The sequence below is a fragment of the Guillardia theta genome, assembly GCF_000315625.1.
Source record: "Guillardia theta CCMP2712 unplaced genomic scaffold GUITHscaffold_85, whole genome shotgun sequence".
Taxonomy (NCBI): domain Eukaryota; class Cryptophyceae; order Pyrenomonadales; family Geminigeraceae; genus Guillardia; species Guillardia theta.
Window position 1 is genome coordinate 264,158 of NW_005434589.1, and position 18,275 is coordinate 282,432.

At 51.0% G+C, this 18,275-nt stretch overlaps 6 protein-coding genes across 6 annotated transcripts; 2 read left to right on the forward strand and 4 right to left on the reverse strand.

Moving 5' to 3' along the window:
- Positions 1-717: 717 nt before the first annotated feature.
- GUITHDRAFT_77310 (hypothetical protein) lies at positions 718-2,379 on the reverse strand (the record flags this gene model as incomplete). Its single annotated transcript, XM_005825311.1, has 2 exons — positions 718-1,353; positions 1,621-2,379. 2 exons carry the CDS (start codon positions 2,377-2,379, stop codon positions 718-720), a joined length of 1,395 nt encoding a protein of 464 aa, XP_005825368.1.
- A 2,106-nt stretch (positions 2,380-4,485) lies between these two features.
- On the reverse strand, positions 4,486-5,960 carry GUITHDRAFT_144315 (hypothetical protein; the record flags this gene model as incomplete). The annotated part of the gene is made up of 13 exons (XM_005825312.1): positions 4,486-4,536; positions 4,588-4,611; positions 4,664-4,719; positions 4,762-4,837; positions 4,893-4,959; positions 5,019-5,086; positions 5,139-5,172; positions 5,220-5,290; positions 5,346-5,411; positions 5,469-5,606; positions 5,639-5,674; positions 5,719-5,765; positions 5,813-5,960. The coding sequence occupies 13 exons, from the start codon at positions 5,958-5,960 to the stop codon at positions 4,486-4,488; spliced, it is 882 nt and encodes a 293-aa protein (XP_005825369.1).
- A 1,397-nt stretch (positions 5,961-7,357) lies between these two features.
- On the forward strand, positions 7,358-9,041 carry GUITHDRAFT_115530 (hypothetical protein; the record flags this gene model as incomplete). Its single annotated transcript, XM_005825313.1, has 12 exons — positions 7,358-7,410; positions 7,471-7,514; positions 7,561-7,658; positions 7,793-7,945; positions 7,989-8,069; positions 8,179-8,226; positions 8,277-8,381; positions 8,436-8,498; positions 8,550-8,618; positions 8,673-8,758; positions 8,803-8,895; positions 8,939-9,041. The coding sequence occupies 12 exons, from the start codon at positions 7,358-7,360 to the stop codon at positions 9,039-9,041; spliced, it is 996 nt and encodes a 331-aa protein (XP_005825370.1).
- A 2,822-nt stretch (positions 9,042-11,863) lies between these two features.
- Positions 11,864-12,579, reverse strand: GUITHDRAFT_77294 (hypothetical protein; the record flags this gene model as incomplete). Its single annotated transcript, XM_005825314.1, has 3 exons — positions 11,864-11,998; positions 12,042-12,083; positions 12,145-12,579. 3 exons carry the CDS (start codon positions 12,577-12,579, stop codon positions 11,864-11,866), a joined length of 612 nt encoding a protein of 203 aa, XP_005825371.1.
- A 3,411-nt stretch (positions 12,580-15,990) lies between these two features.
- Positions 15,991-17,104, forward strand: GUITHDRAFT_96996 (hypothetical protein; the record flags this gene model as incomplete). The annotated part of the gene is made up of 3 exons (XM_005825315.1): positions 15,991-16,764; positions 16,864-16,929; positions 16,980-17,104. Coding segments are annotated over 3 exons (896 nt in total), but the record flags the coding sequence as incomplete, so codon positions are not given.
- A 13-nt stretch (positions 17,105-17,117) lies between these two features.
- On the reverse strand, positions 17,118-17,884 carry GUITHDRAFT_144318 (hypothetical protein; the record flags this gene model as incomplete). The annotated part of the gene is made up of 2 exons (XM_005825316.1): positions 17,118-17,474; positions 17,537-17,884. The coding sequence occupies 2 exons, from the start codon at positions 17,882-17,884 to the stop codon at positions 17,118-17,120; spliced, it is 705 nt and encodes a 234-aa protein (XP_005825373.1).
- Between the last annotated feature and the right edge of the window lie 391 nt (positions 17,885-18,275).

An 18,275-nucleotide genomic window follows, 5' to 3' on the forward strand; every position in this document is an offset into this window, starting at 1 on the left:
CCGGGCCCCCAGGCTCCGAACCGTGACGGTGACCGGCACTGCGGCACACCGGCCGACGGTGCCGCTGTGCGGCTGCCTGGACTCAGCCAGGGACTCAGCCGAGCGTGACTGACTGAGGGGACGGTGCCGCAGTGCGGCCCGCACCGTCACGTGCGACGATCATCCGGATCCGATACCCACGGTCCGACCGACGTGCACTGGGCATCACGGCGGCGGGCCTGCTCCTGCCAGGATCATCGGATTCTACCGTTATGGAACAGTACGGTCGGAGGCCGGCTTCCAGCCTGGCACTGCGGCAGCTTCCAGCGCCGCTGCCCGATTGCAACCTACAAGGATACGTACGCAAACCGTCACTCCCTGCCTTGCCTGGCCCCGCTTGGCACTGACATATTCCAACACAAGGCTCGGAACAGAGCACCTTCTGACGGTAGGAACTGCGCAGTGGGTCACCGTCAGGATTTCAACAGCATCTTCGCTTTGTGTTGCGGCTCACGGTGACCTCATAGGTGATCTGCAGGTACCCGTGACCCTCCAAACGGCAGTGAGGCCGCGAGCTCAGGGAATGAACGGTACTAAGTGTCACGGCCCCTCAAGTGTCTTTTTCCAGTTTATTACAACCTTTGAAATCAAACATGTGAAACATTGTTTGCAAACAAATCATAGATAAATATTCATGCAATTCACACAAAGCCGATGCCACGGTCAATAAAAATAGTCTTAACCGTGATAACCACTGAAGAATCCGTTGCCTGCCACGGGCGATGGAGCAGCGGCGATGGCCCAGTAGAGCAGACCAGTCACAATGCCGGCACATGGGCAAGTGAGAAGCCATCCACCGAAGATGACACCGACGAGCTTCCAGTTGACAGCTCCGACGTCTCCGTTGCAAAGTCCGACAGCAGTGGTGGCACCGGAGATGCAGTGAGTGGTGGAGACAGGAACTCCGAGACGAGAGAAGGTCATCACAGTGAACATAGCTCCCAGCTCGATACAGAAGCCGCGGGAAGGAGACTGAAGGGTCAGGCGGTTGCCAAGAGCGTCCATGATGTAGTAGCCCATAGTCAACAAACCGACGTCGAGCGCGAGACCTCCGTAGACCAGAAGCCACATGGGGACATCCGCCTTGCTTGATACCGTGCCGGTGCTGTAGACCATCCAGACAGTAGCGAAGGGAGCGACAGCGTTAGCCATGTCGTTGGCGCCGTGGGAGATGGAGAAGAAGCAGCAGGTGGTGAGCTGAAGCATCTTGAACATCTCCTCGGTCTTGGAGTAAGCCTGGAAGGCCTTGGCGTGCATGGCAGCATCCTCCTCCTTGAGGCCTCCGATGTCCATGAAGAATCCAGGGAAGATGCACTTCAAGATGTTGAAGGGTTCCTTCTCGCCTTCCTCTTCTAAGCTGTCCCCAGCCTTGCCGAATGCGCTGCCGGAGATGGCGCCTTCAGGATATGCGGAGTTGTAACCCTCCTGGTACACGACCGAAGTCTGAGGGACATTGACAGGATCGTTCATTTCGATGTCCTTGTTGGCTTGTGTGGGGGCCTCTTCGACGTATCCCATTGAACCAACAGGGATTGTGTGAATGTAGAACATGGTGTACCATGGCAGGTTCTCGTTGTCCACAATAGCACGACGAGTCCATGGCACGCAAAAAATGTAACCGACGATGCCAAAGAAGATAGCAATTCCAAACGTGACGGGCACAGTAACTTTGTAAGGTGTCTTCTTCAATGCAGGGATTCCCTTCATGACCATGAAGCCGGCCACGACGCCAAAGGCGAAGAAGAAGTAGACGGGAAGGAGCGCAATGCCGCGCCTGACGGCGACATCGTCGGGATGCTTGAGCACGAGGAACTTGGTGCTGAGGTAGAAGATCGCAGCCAACACTCCAGAGAGGATGGGTGAAATGAACCAGGATGCAACAACTCCACCAAACCCTCCGTCATAGCCCCAGTTCACTCCAGAAGCACCCCAGGTTGCAATACCGATACCAAGGATGGCGCCAACAACCGAGTGAGTAGTCGAGACAGGCATAGACAGCGTGGTGGCGATGAACACCCATCCACCAGAGCCAAGGTTGACGCAGCTCATGCCCAGAGCAAGGACGTAAGGATCATGCTTGAACCAGTCCACCTTGACCATCTTCTTGCGCACAGCATCGGTCACAGTGCTGCCCAGAGCAATCACACCAACAAGCTCGCAAACGCACGCGATCGAGACAGCTGTCCTGAAGGAGATGGTCCTAGCTCCAACAGCGTTAGCGAAGGCGTTGGCAACGTCGTTGGCTCCGATGGTGAAGGCGTCAAGGAAAGCCCAGAAGAAGGCCCAGGTGATGAGACCCTTGTACAGGTAGGGGATGCCGATCTCGGGACTGTCGACCATGGTGGCAGCACATGCTGATACGGAGAGAAACAGCACCACGTAAGGCAGGAAACCACGTGCGGTGGTGAGGGACCTAGAAAGCAGGATCAGGATCGAAGGTCTTGGGGGAGAACAATACCTCTTGGACATGGTCATTGCGACGAATGGAAGGCTCGAGTCTGTCAGCTGCAAGAGCAGGAAGGGGATCAACGAACGCGGAAGCTCACTGAGATGAGTAGAGCACGGAGGAAGAGTCACGCGTGGGCAGGGGAGGCGAAGTGGACCAGAGGAGGTTTCACGTAACCTTCACATCAGAGAAGCAAGGAGGCACCCCCTACCCCCTCCATACCATCACCCCCACCCTATATTTCCTGCCACCTGCATCTCGAGTACCCACTTTGTATACTGCAATGTTATGGAAAAGGACAGGGTACAATGGACACACTGCGGTCGGGAGTAGCGAAACGTCAGGTCAGGGGGTAGTTCTACGTCTGCATTAGGGATCGACGAGAAGGCATCTTTTCGAAATCTACGCCTCTTGGTAGGGGTGTAGACTACCCCTGACTGAGGAGTCCTACATTGGGATATGGGGGTCTTCCGAGGGCTTTTGAGGGTAGGGTGGTCCTCTGTGGAGCCGTAGATGAATGACTAGAAAAAAAGATTGCAACCAGAGTTCACTGATGCTGCCCGACAGGATGGGGTGGGGTAGTACCGTACCAGCAGATGAGGGGTCATTGTAAGGGCGGCAGTACCGGCGGTCTACTAGGCTAGTATGCCATGATGCCCGGTACGGTACCGTACTGACTGTTTTTTGTTTTTAGCGGGACCTCCGGGCCCTCACCGGGCGAAGAGTGACTGTTTTTTTTTAGCGCTGCGGCTCCCTGGGTAGTACTACCGTACTGTATACTGATCGACGAGGTGTAGGCTCCCGGGCCCGCCGGTCCGAGTCACATGGCACCGGCACCGACGCCGGGTGCGTGGCCGCGGGCGGCCGCGCCGGCAGTCGCCGCCGACGCCGGGTCCCGGAGAGGCCGGCCGGGCGCGAAACCGTTTGGAGCCTGGCCGGCCGCTGCCGCGGCGGATCGGACTCACTGTGGCAGGGCCGGGCGGCGGCCCGATGTCGGACGGTCGGACGGTCCGCTAACCAGTACGGTGTGTCCCGAGTCCACAAATTCGAACCGTCCGGGGAGCGGCAGTGATTTCCAACTGTGGCCGCCGGCCCCGCTGGACGCCGGTGCGGCGAGTAGCCTAGTATCGGACGGCGCCGCCGGGCCCGGCCCCCGGCCCGGGCCGGCGCAATGGTCACTCACAGGCCGGGCTGACGGGGCCGCTCAGCGGCCAGGCCCAACCGTTGCGGCGGCGGCGGAATGTAACCGTCCGTCTGAACACGTTTCACGTGCAGGACGGGACTGGTTGAAGGGCGACGTACCCCGCGGGGGGTAAAGCGAGCAGATGGTGAGGAGAAGGCCTCGCTCGAGTTGCTTCAAGACTTCCTTGTACACACATGGTCTGCCTTGTCGTTCGCTCTGTCAGCTGTTGACGTGCTAGTTATATGTGGATCTGCCAATGTTGCATGCAACCAGCCCTCCTCTGCTCTACTCCACGACCTATCGCCTTGCGTTGTTGTTTGATCCCCCGCAACCATCCTCGACCAGTGCGAATTACCCATTCTTTGCCGCATCAACAAGAAGCTGAAGAATCATGCAAGTGAGGACTCAAGGACTTGTGATGCAACGAATCAAAGAAAGGGTCCAGACAACGCTGGGATATCTTCCTCCCGATCCTTAAGGCTGCTCTCATGGTCGTCCCTCCGGGGAAGGACCAGCTGCGCCTTTGGCATGCACATTGAGAGCATACGAGTCATAGTCGGGAAACATTCTGTGTTTGCTCTCCTTAAGTTGTACTATCCTTGTCTCCGAACCTCGCTTCCTCCTAGTGTTCTCATTTCATGACTTGATTTTTCAGGGCGCTGGGGGTCGGGGCTGGATCTTCGGCCCGTCTTCTCTATCTCTTGAGATGGTTGTAGAGTAGTATTTTCTGTCTTTTCTGTTCTTTAGCATCTTCATTACTTGTAAAAATACAAAACTTCATGTTCAAAACTTGTTACAATGAGGCAAGGCCAACCCTTCAAGAAAACCAGCTCGCAAGAAAAGACATCACGCTGTGAGGTTTCGCCTTCTGTACAATCATACATGAGATGATGATGAAAACCATGGTGGTCGAACTTACCTTGTGCTCTGCTGCGAGGTGTGTCTGTAGGCAGGATCGTATTAGAAACTCACGGACGTTGTTACAAGTTGATCACCTTGGTTGAGTTGGAGGTTGCCAAGGCATTCTTGTGAGGAAGAGGGCCATCTTTACCTGAGAAGAAGTCATGCATGCTTGCTCAACAAACGCTCTCACTGTAGATAGCGTCCAAGTCGTTCAGAAGTTTCTTGTTATCCTGCGACGCGGACATGTTCTTACTAGCTATCAGAATCTGTTTTGTTTGTCGTTCAGCACGATTTTCTCCCATCTGCCGAGGCTATACACACCTTCCTTGCCCTCTCCTGCTTGGCCTTGACCCTTGCAAACATCTCCTTCCTTAGTTGGTTGTAGTAACTGTCACCAAATGAGCTCAAAAAAACATCTCAAGCATCAATCCCTTCCCTTTCACTGACCTCTTCGCTTCTGCTTTGGCCTTCTCTCGCGCAGCTTCATCCGCCGCCCAACCAGCTCTCCTGGCCTCCTACCATCGTACATGAGGAACAAGACCCACCTGGAGCCCAAGAAATTCTCACCTCCATAACCTTCAGAGTATTCTTCGAGAGTTTCCTGGGAGAAAGATCAACTTTGAATCAACAAGGTCCATGTCAATGAACCGAGGGACCCGCGAAGACTTGACTTTGCTTCCCTTTGCTGCTTTCTGACTTTTTTTATCAACATTGATCATCTATCACGAAGACAATGAATTACTGCACACAAGACAATAGCCCGGAAGGTGTCACCTGTTCCTTTTCAGTCGCTTCTGCTGCTTTGATGACCTCTCTTACTTGATCGCGAACGGTTGCATCCTGCATTGAAGAAAGGTCAAATGCTTACACTACAACTCCTCTGAATTCAACATCAACCTGCCGTGCCACATGAGTGATATACTTCTTCACTGTGTTCAGTCGGTTCGCTTGCTTTGGAACCACTTTCTTGTGGTGTGCAGCATGAAGCAAAGCTTTCTTCGCCTCCTGGTGCGGCAGAAAACGATCAGAGAGAATCTAGCAAGAACCGAAAAGCATCAGCTGCATACCTCTTGCCACATCTTCCAGTTCCAGGTCGCAGGATTCTGAACACCAGATTCAGGAGAGATACAAAGCTGCATCAAAGGACCATCTTCTTGCTCGCAGCTTTGTGTACCATGACCTTCTTCGGGCTTACTGCTCATGGAGAGTGAGATGTCTTGCAAAAGTCAAAAGAATATCACCTTGCATGGCAGCCTTCTGCACCATCATGTCGATCTCAGAACTTGGATGTTGCTGTTGCAAAGCAACAAAGATAGCCCCGATTGCCAAGAAGGCAGCCATCGACACAACCGCCCGCAATTTCTCCATCCTCTCGTCTTTCTTATTCATTTCCTCTACCACATAATCTGACACAATAATCGTAAGATGCAAGTTGGATTCACCCACTTAAAAATTTCAGTCGCATTGAATCGGGTCAGTTCAAATGTTTCGGAATGATATTCTTTGCCAAATCGTGCTTCAAAAAGTTCCATTATTGTCCTAGTCTAGTCATGCTACTTCTACTATTCTGCAGTGCATATTTGAAAGACAGAGTGGCAACCAACACCTTCATGCCTCCTCACAACGAGTTTTGAGAACATTTCTCCATGGAACATCCTCCCTTTTTGTTCTGTCTGTCCGGCATTCCTTCTATCACTTCATCTAAAATTTCCTTCCACTGGGTAGTCCTTTGGAACATTCATCTAAAACAATCTCCCAATCATCCCGAAGAAACGCAATCGTGACTACTCCTGTTTTCACGATCACTTCTAGCCTAAAGTAACAACAATCTCTACTCAACATGTCATACTTGGTCATCTTCTTCGTCTCCACCTCAGTCTTTTATCTCATGCATGAGCATTGCACAAGCATAAGGCAAGTCAAACATTTAGCAGTCTCCTCTCTAAAGTTTTCCTCTGTCTTTCCCAATTATTTCTTCTTTTCTGGCTCTACACTGAAGCCTTCGCCCGCCCCCAGATTCCTTCTTCTCCCCATTCTTTTCTGGCTCTACACTGAAGCCTTCGCCCGCCCTCAGATTCCTTCTTCTCTCCATTCTCTCTCTCCATGTCTTGCTGTCTGTTGTCTTGCTGTCTCTTGCTTGCTTGCTTGCTTGCTGTTGTCTGGTAGTTCGCGCCCGCATGGTATGTCATTCGCTTCTTGCAAATTAGAGGTGGGAGGGTGGGGTGATTCGAATGAGGGGTGTAGTTGATCTCTATTTGAAATATACCCATGAAGAATCAGTTGATAGTAGGGGTACTACTGCAGTCTTTGGAGATGGAATGTGGGTGGGTTGTACGATCGTAGGGTCCGAAGAGTAGAGGTACTATTTCCGTCAAGCGAAAGTTTGTGTTGTGAAACTAAATACTTCTGATTTAAGTTTGACATTGCAAAGTACCAAAGTTCGGTTTGCCCTTCTTTTTCAGTCAATAAAACAAAAGTTCCCTGGCAATGGTGTCGGGGAGGAGATTGGGCAAAGGGAGAGAGGGGAGGGGAGGGGAGGGGAGGGGAAGAGAGGAGAGGAGAGGGGAAGGGAGGGGAGGGGAGGGGAGGGGAGGGGTTGGGATGGGATCAGAGGGGAAGGCGCAGGATGATTTGCAATGGGAGGAGAGGGAAGGGAGAGTTTTTCAAGCAGGTAGTACCCAGACTGATCCCAACGCAGCACGAAGATACTGCGTCTTATCAGTTTGCGAGCTTTCGCTTGTTTGCTTTGTCTCTTCGGTCCACAGACCTCTCAGTCAACAGCGACCATGCAAGGAGGATCAGCTCCTGCTGTACGCGTGCTTGTGACCGGTGCGAGCGGGTGAGAAATGTTGCCATGGGCGAGGAGCAGGAGGGAGTCTCTTGCTGACGAGGTGTGAAGTTATCTAGGACAGTTCTTGTTGGACGCCATTCAAGCTCACAATGGTGTGGCTTCGTAACTTGCCCTGCTCGACCTCTGACCCCTGTGAAGCTGGCAACCAGGATCCGAGCATCGTCTGTGCGGGGACCTTCGGCTCTCGAGCAGGAGGCATCCCCGCCAACATGACGGGAATCCAAATGGACATGACGGTGAGGAGGGGAGGGGAGGGGCGGGGAGGAGGAAGAAATCGCCGGATTGAGGGGAGATGGGACAAGGGGGAGAGAGGCGGAGAGCAAGGAGCATGAGGGAGGAATGACTGACTGACTGACTGTCTTGGCTTCAGAGCGCTTCATCTATCCACAAAGGGGTGGAAGATTTTCGCCCGGATGTTGTCGTCAACCTTGCCGCCATGTCCGCTCCTGCTGCTTGCGAGAAGCAGCAGGAGGAGGCAGAGGCTATCAACGTCCCCACCGCCCTCCTGGATGCGCTGCTGCAGGTGTTGGAGGACGGCGGCGCTTCCAGGAGGTGATGTTGAGCAGGTGAAGAGCGACGCGCTGTTCGTTCAAGTGTCAACCGACCAGATCTTCGATGGGCAACATCCGGTCTACGACGAGGAGAGCGTGAGATTCGTTCCTCTCAGCTTCTCCCTTCCTCCTCTCCTCGCATCCTACTCCCCTCCTTCCTCCACCTCTCACCCTGTCCTCTCTTCGCAAGCTCAACTCATGGCAGGACGCGCTCCCTGTTAACCAGTACGGGAAGACGAAGCTGCGCTTCGAGGTCTCCTACTTTCTTGCTCAAGTTTGCTCCTCATGTCTTATCTTGGCCAGCAAGTCTTGCGCGATCGATGGCCCAACCACGTCATCCTCCGATCGTCTCTCATCTATGGGCCCAACCCCCCCCGGGAGTGCGTGAGGACCGGGTCCTTCCTGCAGGTTCAACCTCCCCCCTTCCCCCAAATCTTCTTGTTACCTTGACCATTCCTTCAGTTCCTCGACGAGTCACTTGCCAAGGCCACAGCAGAGCAGCCGGTTTCGCTCTTCGGAGACGAGGTCCATAGCCTCCTCCTCCTCCTCCTCCTCCTCCTCCTCATGCGTCATCAGGTTCGATGTCCTATCTACGTCAATGACGTCGTCGCCATCCTCCTAGTATTCATTCTTCACGCAAAGGAGGTCTTTTTCTTCTCCTCTCCTGCTCTGCTCTCCCCCGGCTCATTCGAGCATCAGTGTATGTCAGCACCCCTCACAAGGACGTTGAGCATGGGAGGACCGGAGAGGCTCTCACGCGTCGCCATGGGAGAGATTGTCAGCAGGTCTCTGTCTCTCCCTCCTTCTCCTCCTACTGACGTCCTTGCAGCATTCGCGGCTACTCTTCGGACAGGATCAAGTCTGTCCGACGCGCAGAGTTGCAGCTGGGCTTCACGAGCCCCCTGGACATCTCGATGAGGAGGTAACAAGAGGAGGAGGCGAAGGCGCCAGGCTGACGAGAGCAGTGACAAGTTGACGTCACTGCCATGGGTGAAAGAGATTCTTCCCCAAGGCACCACCTTCTTCCGCGAGGCAGCCAAGAAGGAACTTTTAGAGAGCCGCACGTGAAGCTGTCGGGAGATTTTTTCCTTTGAATGCACTCTGACCTCTCTGGCTATCTTTGCTTCTTTGAGCTCCCGTCGTCAAAGTCCCACGGGAAAAACTCCGAGGGCGAGTGCTGCCGTTTACGCCCTGACGTGTCATACGTGATCTGTGAAAGATATTAGGGGAATATGATCAAGCAAAAACCAGCGCATTAGAAAGATCGAAACGTTCTCCTTCTCCTCTGAACCTTTCCCCCCTCCTGCTCACCTCAGCAAATTGATCATCAAAATTTGTTTGGTTATCGAGCGTTGGCCACTCGGTCTGAGTGTTATAGGTATCGCCCTTGTAAGCTGCTTCCTCCTCGGCAAAGGCATCGCTTCCCTTAATCTGCTCGCATGGAATTACCAAACAGCAATGAAGAGAGGTCCCCATACCTCGCGCATCAGATTCTGAAGACTGGTGGACGATGAGTTCCACATCTCCTCGTAGAACCCGACCTGTGCCGTTAGTCAGGATTTCAACTGTCACCAACACTACTGAGGATTTCTGACGGAAGTGGCAGAGGTGAAAATGAATCAAAGAAACTCATACCATCAATCGCCGAAGAGTTCGCATCGCAGGGACTCTGATCAACTCCACTGAGTGTCTGTTGACAAAGTTGTATCAGCTCATGGCACAAGGTAAAGGCGATCGGAGATCGTCGACATGCGCACCTTGACAGCCGCTCAACGGTCGGGAGAGCTTCTCGGATGATAATCGGACCAACCTCCTCCAGCCGATCGAGAGTTAATTGCTGCAGAATGAAAGCTGCCTGTTTCCCCAAGCTCGCATCAGGTACATGGGAAATCATCTTACAGATCTCACTTGGAAGAAACTGCTCAGTGTAGTGGGCGAAGTGCTTTCTCTGCTCACGAGCCGGTGGATCTGAGAGATTGCCTGCACCTTCGACATGCCTGTGAGACATCGAATGCAAGATGAATGCTCTTTACCTCAGTGTCCAGCAGGTACGACTGAAGGTGTTTCTGACAGTGAGGGCGATCAGTTGAAAAAGGAGCAGCAACATTACAAACATGTTCTGTTAGCGAACCCCATGATGCGAGAGCTTCAGCCTGCATGCTGCATGAGCGGGTCCAACAGAACAAATTCATCGCTCACTTGATGCACAATCATATCAGATTGCAGCAAGCGACATGTTGTCTTCAAAACACCCTGCAAGTTCCTCTCACTTCATGAAGATGGCATTTTCCTGCTCTTGCTACCTTCTTGAGCAACTCCTCCCTGATACTCTCCTGCACATTTGAGCTCTGTCAGCTCCCCAACAGATCAAATCTGGAAAGGAAATATTTACCTCTTTTAACATTTCACAGAAAGCCCTTCCAGCCTGTTGATGGTTTTAGGGACTAATCAATGACCCAATTTAGCAACCTGGCGCGCAACCATGTTGCTTCGGCTTTGTCCCAGAGCAACCATTCGATCCAAAAACTGGACACAGAATCGTCAAAATGAACGGCAGACGAAGCTCAGCTTGATTCAAGTCCAAGAGATTTCCAACTCACATGTTTGTTCTGGGATATTGCATGACGATGAGCTTTCACCAACGTAATCCGATACATCGCAAGTCCAACGAAATTCAGAACCTAAAACGTGACGTCAGGATGATAAGTAGTGTATAAAGGCTTGGGCCTGACTTTGACGTTTTGTGACTCTGATAACTCGGCTAAAGCTCGAAAAACGCCTCCCTGTCCAAATCACATCATTCTTCTGAGAAAAGCTGATTCAAGGGATTCTCACAACCAAATGAATCAATTTGAAAATGATCTCAGGGGATACAGAAAGATCAGACGATTTACCTCCACTAGTCGATCCCGGTATTCTCGTCGGAGTAAGCAATTCGCTTTGTGAAAAATCAATCCACGCAGAGCACAAGAGAAGGTTTCAAAAAGTGCAAACCGATTAATTCCGCAGCTTGTTCTTGATCTTCTTGTCTAGCACTGTCATAGTCCAGAGCACAACAACAGCAAGGCGCAAAACAAAATGAAGTGATCAACCAAAATGTCAGAAAAGATGTCGCCTGATTTAGGACTCGATACCTGTATGCCATCGTGATCAAAGGTGCTACACCTCTGCCCAATATATCCACGTCCTCTGCAGAACATTAAATATCAGCAACCAGAACATTTCAGACAAAAGCAACAAGAACCGGATTCTCCTGGCGTGGTTGCTGCCAGCAGTAGCGGAGCCTGGCGATCAGTCCCGTCAGCTGCAGACTAGTACTCAAATGGTACATTACTTGCTCTCCAGATCCTGAGGAGTTGAGAAGGACAGAGTAGAACGCATGAGATACACCCTCCTACAACAAGGAAGACTTCAGCTTCAAGCTTCTATCTTACAAGAATCTGAACCTGCTCCCTCACTCTTCTGAGAGCCTGCATACCCCACATTCAGAATCAATCATGTAGAATCAGGATCCTTGCCTGAAGGTTGTGATTCAGTGGACGCGACGGCGCTGTGTTGTAAGCGATCCATGGGTGCTGCAATGCTCGCTCTGTTCTGTGGTCACTTTGGAATTCCAGCGATCCTCGATTGTATCACCTGCTGTCATCCTCTGCTTCGGATCTCTGCGCAGTAACTGTCGGATGAAATCCTGTGCAAAAGAACAGATGTCATATGTCACACACTTCGATTAAGCCATTTGCTCATACCTTGGCTTCTGGAGAAACGCGATCAAGGTACTGTTCACTGTAGTTGCACTCAGAAATCTTCTTGTACAAAATTTCTCTGTGTCGATGCCTGCAACCTGCATAAGCGGTGCAAAAGCGTTTTGTGTATCACATAATCAGCCAATCTCACCGTGAGATTGGCTGATTATCTTTGTCTCTGTCCGGGACAGAGAAAGGGAAAACCCCAGACATCCAAGTGTACACCAACACTCCAACACTCCACATGTCCGCTGAAGTGTCGTAGCCCGTACTCTCAATCACCTTGCACAACTTTCAGGCCTGATAAATCATGGATGCACCTTACTTCGGGAGCCACATACTCGGGAGTTCCTCGACCGGCAACCAGCTTGTCGCCCCTCCTACATAGACGAATTTCTATCAGGTCACAGTCAGCAGAGATGACGAACTCGCCTCAGTAGCTGAGCAAGACCAAAATCAGCTAACTTCAATTCGGAGTCCGGGTCCCGTGAAGCAAATAGAATATTCTCACACTTGATGTCACAATGAACCAACCCACGTTTGTGGCAATGTGCAAGTGCCGACAGGATCTGTCTGCAGTAACGAACGGCAGCTGCTTCGGTAAAAACCCCATCGCTGTGAACCTTTTCCACGATATCCCCCCCATGGGCCAGTTCAAGGACCAGGCACAATGCTCGATCTTCATCGAAATAATCTTTGAGCTGGATGATATTCTTGTGGTCTACCATCTTGAGGATCTCTGCGTGCATCGGATTCGCCTCTGCAGCAGTTACTTCGTTCTTCACGATGATCTTGAATGCAACCTCTTCACCCGTCAATTTAGAGAAGCCTCGCCAAACCGTGGCGTAATTACCCCCACCCATCTTGACCTTCCTCCCATCAGGAGTACGATAAAAATCATAATGGTCTAGAAGCCTACGTTTCATGGCGCCACCGTTGTTAGGTTGAGGCGCTGACTGTGAAGGATTCGGCATGGCAGCGACAGGCTGAGAGTGAAACCCAGGAAGTCCATGCCAGCTGACAGCCACTTGATTTTGCATACCGCCATTCCCCTGTGGCATCATATGTTGCTGCATTGATTGATTATTGTCCACAATCTATTCATGGAACGAGTCAGGCATAGACAAAACGATTGATCCCGAATACACAGATCTTGAAAGATTCGCGACTCAAGCTCAACGACAGCGTTTACGAGACGAGGCTTTGATTACATCAAAATTCAAAACAATTCGATATCAAGATCATATGAGGAGGGAGCTGATGTTAAAGGGGCAGCAGCATTCACAACAAGCTTCACTACCACAAAGCAACGGCTCAGCATACGAGCAAGAAACATGCTACAACCAAGCAACGAGGGGCAGATAACAAGTTAATCAGATTAGAGGATAGATGGCCAGATTAGAATATGAGAGCCATGATTCACCTGAGAATTTCCCATGTGTGTTCCCCCTTGATTCTGGTACATGTAGCCCCCATCGGAATTTCCGACTGGGACCATATTGCTGTTTGGCATCTGATAGTTCTGCATCTCACCCATTCCTTGCTGGTAGTAGCCATACTGATTAGACCCGTCCATGTTGCTGACAAGTCCTTTCCCTGCCCAGAGCGCACAAACTATTCGGAACCCTCCCGCTGGGGTTGGCCCGCAAACAGGTACCTTCTTCTTCCCTCAAGTTGTGTCAGACAGCACATGAAGGTTGCATCTCTTTCACACTCATTCTTGCAAGCACTGCGGGTAAGAGAACAAAGGTGTGGAGGTGTAGGAGGACGAGGAGAATGTGGACTGCTGTTGCCGACCAGCCAAGATCGCCATGCGCGGTCTGCAGCCTCAGACTTGGTTTGGAGGCAAATACTGGTGGGGGTAGTCATTCCTAGAGGGTGGGGGTAATCAGTGCAGTTGTGGGGGTACTATCCAGTGACCGAACAGGGGTACCTTGACATAGTTAATTGAGGGTCATGGTGGTCTGTGAAGGGTGGGACGAATCAACTTCGTTCCTTCAGGGGGTGGTCCATCGGGAATCCAGGGTGCAAGTAGGGTACATGTGTATTTCGTGGGGTGGGGTCGATAAGCAGAAGGTAGGGGTAGAAAAAAACATGAACGGGTAGGGTATGGAAAGTGTTCAAAGACACAGGGGTGGGTAGAACAATTCAGGGAGTGATGGGGTACACCACAAAGCCAATTTTTGATGGTTTAAAATAGGTAAGGCAGTGAAATCTGCATAAAACCTGGGTAGGGGTACTATTTAAGGGGTAGGGGTAGTCACCCACAGGGTGCATCCAGGGAGCGAGAGTGGCAATGAGAACGAGTTCTGTGAGAGCTTGCGGTGATGCATGTATGGTGTGAACCACTCAGTGCCAAAATTCTTTTCTATTAAACAGCTACACAACTCATCGGTCTCGGATTATCAACATTGCAGCTTCTAATCCCCATATCCTCTAACATCATCATGTTACTACCCATTTCATAAACATCCTTGTTGTTATCTTGATTAAATTCTTCTGTCTGGTCTGACATTTCATCCGGCAGTTGTGAAGGCCAAACACTCCACAATGCCACATCCTTTGTGCCGCAATGTACATTGGCTCCTGTGTTGCTACAATCTCGGCTCTCCCATTCGTGCGGTAAACGCTCTGCCTCTTCATCGTCTTGTTCGCAGTCCATTTTCCCCGAGGGTACCACTGATGACAGAGAAGAGGAATTCGCAAAAGAAGCCTTTCTCAGTATGTCTTTAACGATCTTGTCCGGAGGTTGATACAACACAACAGCATACACTTTCGAAACAAAAAATTATTCTTCAAGAACCATCAAAACAATCTCACTTACTGTTGTTCGCGCTGGTCGGTGGTAGAAATGCTTTTGCAGGTTCCAATAGATGATCCTGCATAGTGATCTGCAGTACAGTTGAAGGTCAGGTTATTCTAGTGGCATACAAAGACATGGGGCAACCTTGCTACACTGTCCAAGCTTTCGAGCAAAATCTTCGGTATTCAAAAGCGTTGTCCCAGTACCCATACCCCTGCCAAGAAATCAGGATACTATGCACCGCCAGACTCCACAAACACATTACCCGCTGCCTGTTACTGTGCTGCATAAATCCCTGACAAATGAATCCTGGTGCCTTGTTTTATGTCGTAGAGAAGGACTTGAATCGATTTGATCACATGAATTCGCACTATGAATTCCCATCCTGGATAATCCTCTTTCAACACACTGTTTCTTTGGTGGACTACATAACGACAAGCTATCCAATGCCTATACAGCCATTGAAATATCATCAAGAAAGTGCACACAGCATGAAAATTTAACACTTACATTTCGCACGTCCTTGATGTCGACGACGTTCGGACCCCTTGTAGCTTTAGACAAGTTTTCTTGCACTATCCCAGGATAAGATTCCATCTCTACTTCACATCGCTTCCTCGACTTGAACCTTTGGAGCATATCTGAATTGCCGTTGCTCATGGACAGGAATTCTCTCATTCTGTCATTCGAGCTCTCATCTACTGCGACGGCTGTTGCCAACATCTCCCACAAATCCACACCGCACCCTGCCCTATAAAAGCACCCCTACCTACCAAAGTTTTAACCCACCAGGTAATTTTATGACCCACCACAGAATGGAACATTCTAGATGACCCTATCACGGTGGGTACCCCACCTTTACCCAGCTTTCCCAGGGAAAGACTTGTATCATGATTCAGCAAGATTTCCCTACCCCTGAAAATATTACCCTACCCTTATTTCGACCCCCACAAATTTTGAAGTACCCCTCGTTTTGGGGCCCATCCACAAATCAGCTGAACCGAAGGTACCCTACCCCTCTAACCCCCGCATAATCGAACAATGCACCCTACCCTAGACAACAAAGCTACTTTCTGAGGATATAACCCCACCCCCTTTTGTTCATGGACCTTTTACGGATGATTCACAGGGCTTGCTGGACAAGCTCAGGTAGCTCCTAGATCTTCCTACACTATTGGTGCATATATCAAAATGCCATTTCCTTACCTTCTTCATCCAGTCAACCACCCAAAGTTTCTACCACCGGTACTTTTGTAGAACATCTCGAAGAAGGAACTTTCCATGAATTCACAACGTTGGAACTTCTGCTGGCCGGCCCGGCCCAAAAGTCCCGGCCTGCGCGAGTTAAAAGCCGCTAAAGTTTGAAACTTTGATGGTATAGTTCAATAAAGTTCAATAATGAGATGCAGAAGTTTCAAAGTTCAAAACACGCTGCGTTTCCCCACCGACATCGGGTGTAAAAGCGTAAGCGCCATGGTCAGCGCTATAATGCTCGCCGCGTTTGCGATGCTCTTTTGCCCATCGCAGAGCTTCCGCCTGTCAAGTCTCCCGACTGCTATGATCAGATACAAGTCTGTTGCAGACGTTACGCCAACGACAAGACCGGTCGTCTCAAGGCGTAGTTTGTGCAAGTTGAGTTGTCAGGCAGCGACAGGAATGTCAGACGAGGAGGAGGCGTCAAAGTCTTCTGTCCATGATGATTGTAATACTCTGAAGAGCAATCTTTTATTGGCTTGCTGCTTGTGTGATCGAGGATTCTCTGCGACAATGAAAGAGAGAGACGAGATATCGAAATTGATCTCAAAGTTGGAACGGATAAAATATTTCTCCGAACCAACCTTAGGCGTCAATGGAGACAACGAAGTTTGTCATCTCAAGGGTGTTTGGAGACTTGTGTACACGTCTGCCATCGATGTACTCAACCTTGCAGCGAGTCCTTTCACATCTGCTGGAGCAATCTATCAGGATATCAGGCGACCGCCCGAAATCGTCAACGTTATCGACCAGGTTCCGCGTGCATTATCCTTGCTACCTCCCTCAAGGTCCATTGAGAGTACATTGAGATTGAAAGTCACGACGCGAGCCAAGGCAAGAAGCCCCACGAGAGTGGCGTTAAGCTTCGAGAGGGTGAAAGTTGAACCCCGCACGCTGCTCGGGCAAGACGTCAGTTTTCTCCCCTCGCCGCAGATTGATCTTCCAAGAATAAGTCTCTTCGATGGAAGCGATGAGAGTCCAGCATACTTCGGTGCGAACTGAGCGTCTTCTTACTTCCCCTTGCTTTGATTGGTTTGCTTGATAACTCCATTGACCTGCCGTGGGTCTGTTCACTCATTGCATCTTGCAGATATACTTTTTCTCGACAAGGATTTATTGATTATCAAGCAAAATACAGCTGGGCCTGGAGTTGAAGGTGCGACAATTTGGAAGTGCCATTATGGTTCATACTTTACACATTTACAGGAGGAATCTTTGTTTCAAGAAAGGTTGACCCCGAGGAGGAGCCGATCCCTTTGTAGACCCAAATGTAGCATACTCTTCTTAGAGGAAATTTGTTCCTTGGTCATTCAAAGAATGATTCACTGGTGCATGTGAAGCCTGTCAGGACTCATCAACTCCTGGTTTCACTTTCTTGTGGGGCTGCTCCAGGTGTTCTTCAGAATTTATCGCATCTTCGACCGTCGAGCTCCTCTTGCGAGACTGCTGTTTGACACGATGGAGTGCCTGGCCGTATCTGGCCTGAATCTCCTCCATCAACGCGGAGTCGTCGTCAGACGCAATCGCGTCGGGGATTCGGGAGTATCTCGACAGCAGCTCCTCCTGAGTCTCGTTCGCTGCGAGCATGTCGTCCTCTGAGACTGAGATCGGAAAGAAATTCGTTGCTTCTTTGTTCAGGCCAGTTTCTGTTGACATGGGCCCGTCCAAGTCGCCTGCATCGGACATCTCTTCCTCAAGGATCTGCCATCCAAGGGTCACTCACACAACTTGGTGAAGCACATACGAGCGGTTCAATAGCGCACCTCTCTGCGAATGTCGAACCCGTGTACCGTATCATCTGATGAGTTGAAGCTACTGTGCGTGTCTGACGAATTGTCCATCATGGCTTCCTTGAGCTCCTTGTACTCATCGAAGACGAACTCCGAGCCTGCACCCTGTTGAGAGTAAGGGGGCAAGACGGTGCGTGCATTCGCAGTCGAAGCCGGCTGCCTCATGAGGTACTCGTAGTCGATGTCTTGCTTGCCATGCATGGCCTCTGAGACATCAAACCCCCCTCCTCGGAGGGAAAGCCTCCACAGCATCCTGCCGCTCCCGGCATGCAGAAGAAGTAGCAATGAGGCGAGTTTCAACGAGCGCATGCAGGCGAGCATAGCGAGGCCTCAGGGTCGAGTAGCGTCAGGACATCTCGTCTTCATACTGCAGGGGATCGTTGCCATGGCGCATTCAGCGGCCTGAGGCGCATGGCACCCACCACCCATCCCTTTCAGAGCATGAAGGGGTAATACAGGTAGAAGTGGGGGGAGGGGAGGATAACCCCCAGGTATTAGAGGCAGACCTATCAAATTGAGTGAGTTAGGAGGGTAGGGGCACTGGTGGTTGGTGCGGGTGTGAGCTGGCGCCAACTGAATGCCGCTGAGCTGATGGCTGCAGCAAAGCGACGGGAGGAAGCAGAAGGGAGGGGAAGGGAGGGGAGGAGACGTTTGAGAACGAAGATAGAGATGAGGAGAGGAGGAGATGAGAAAGAGATCAAGGGAGAGCTGG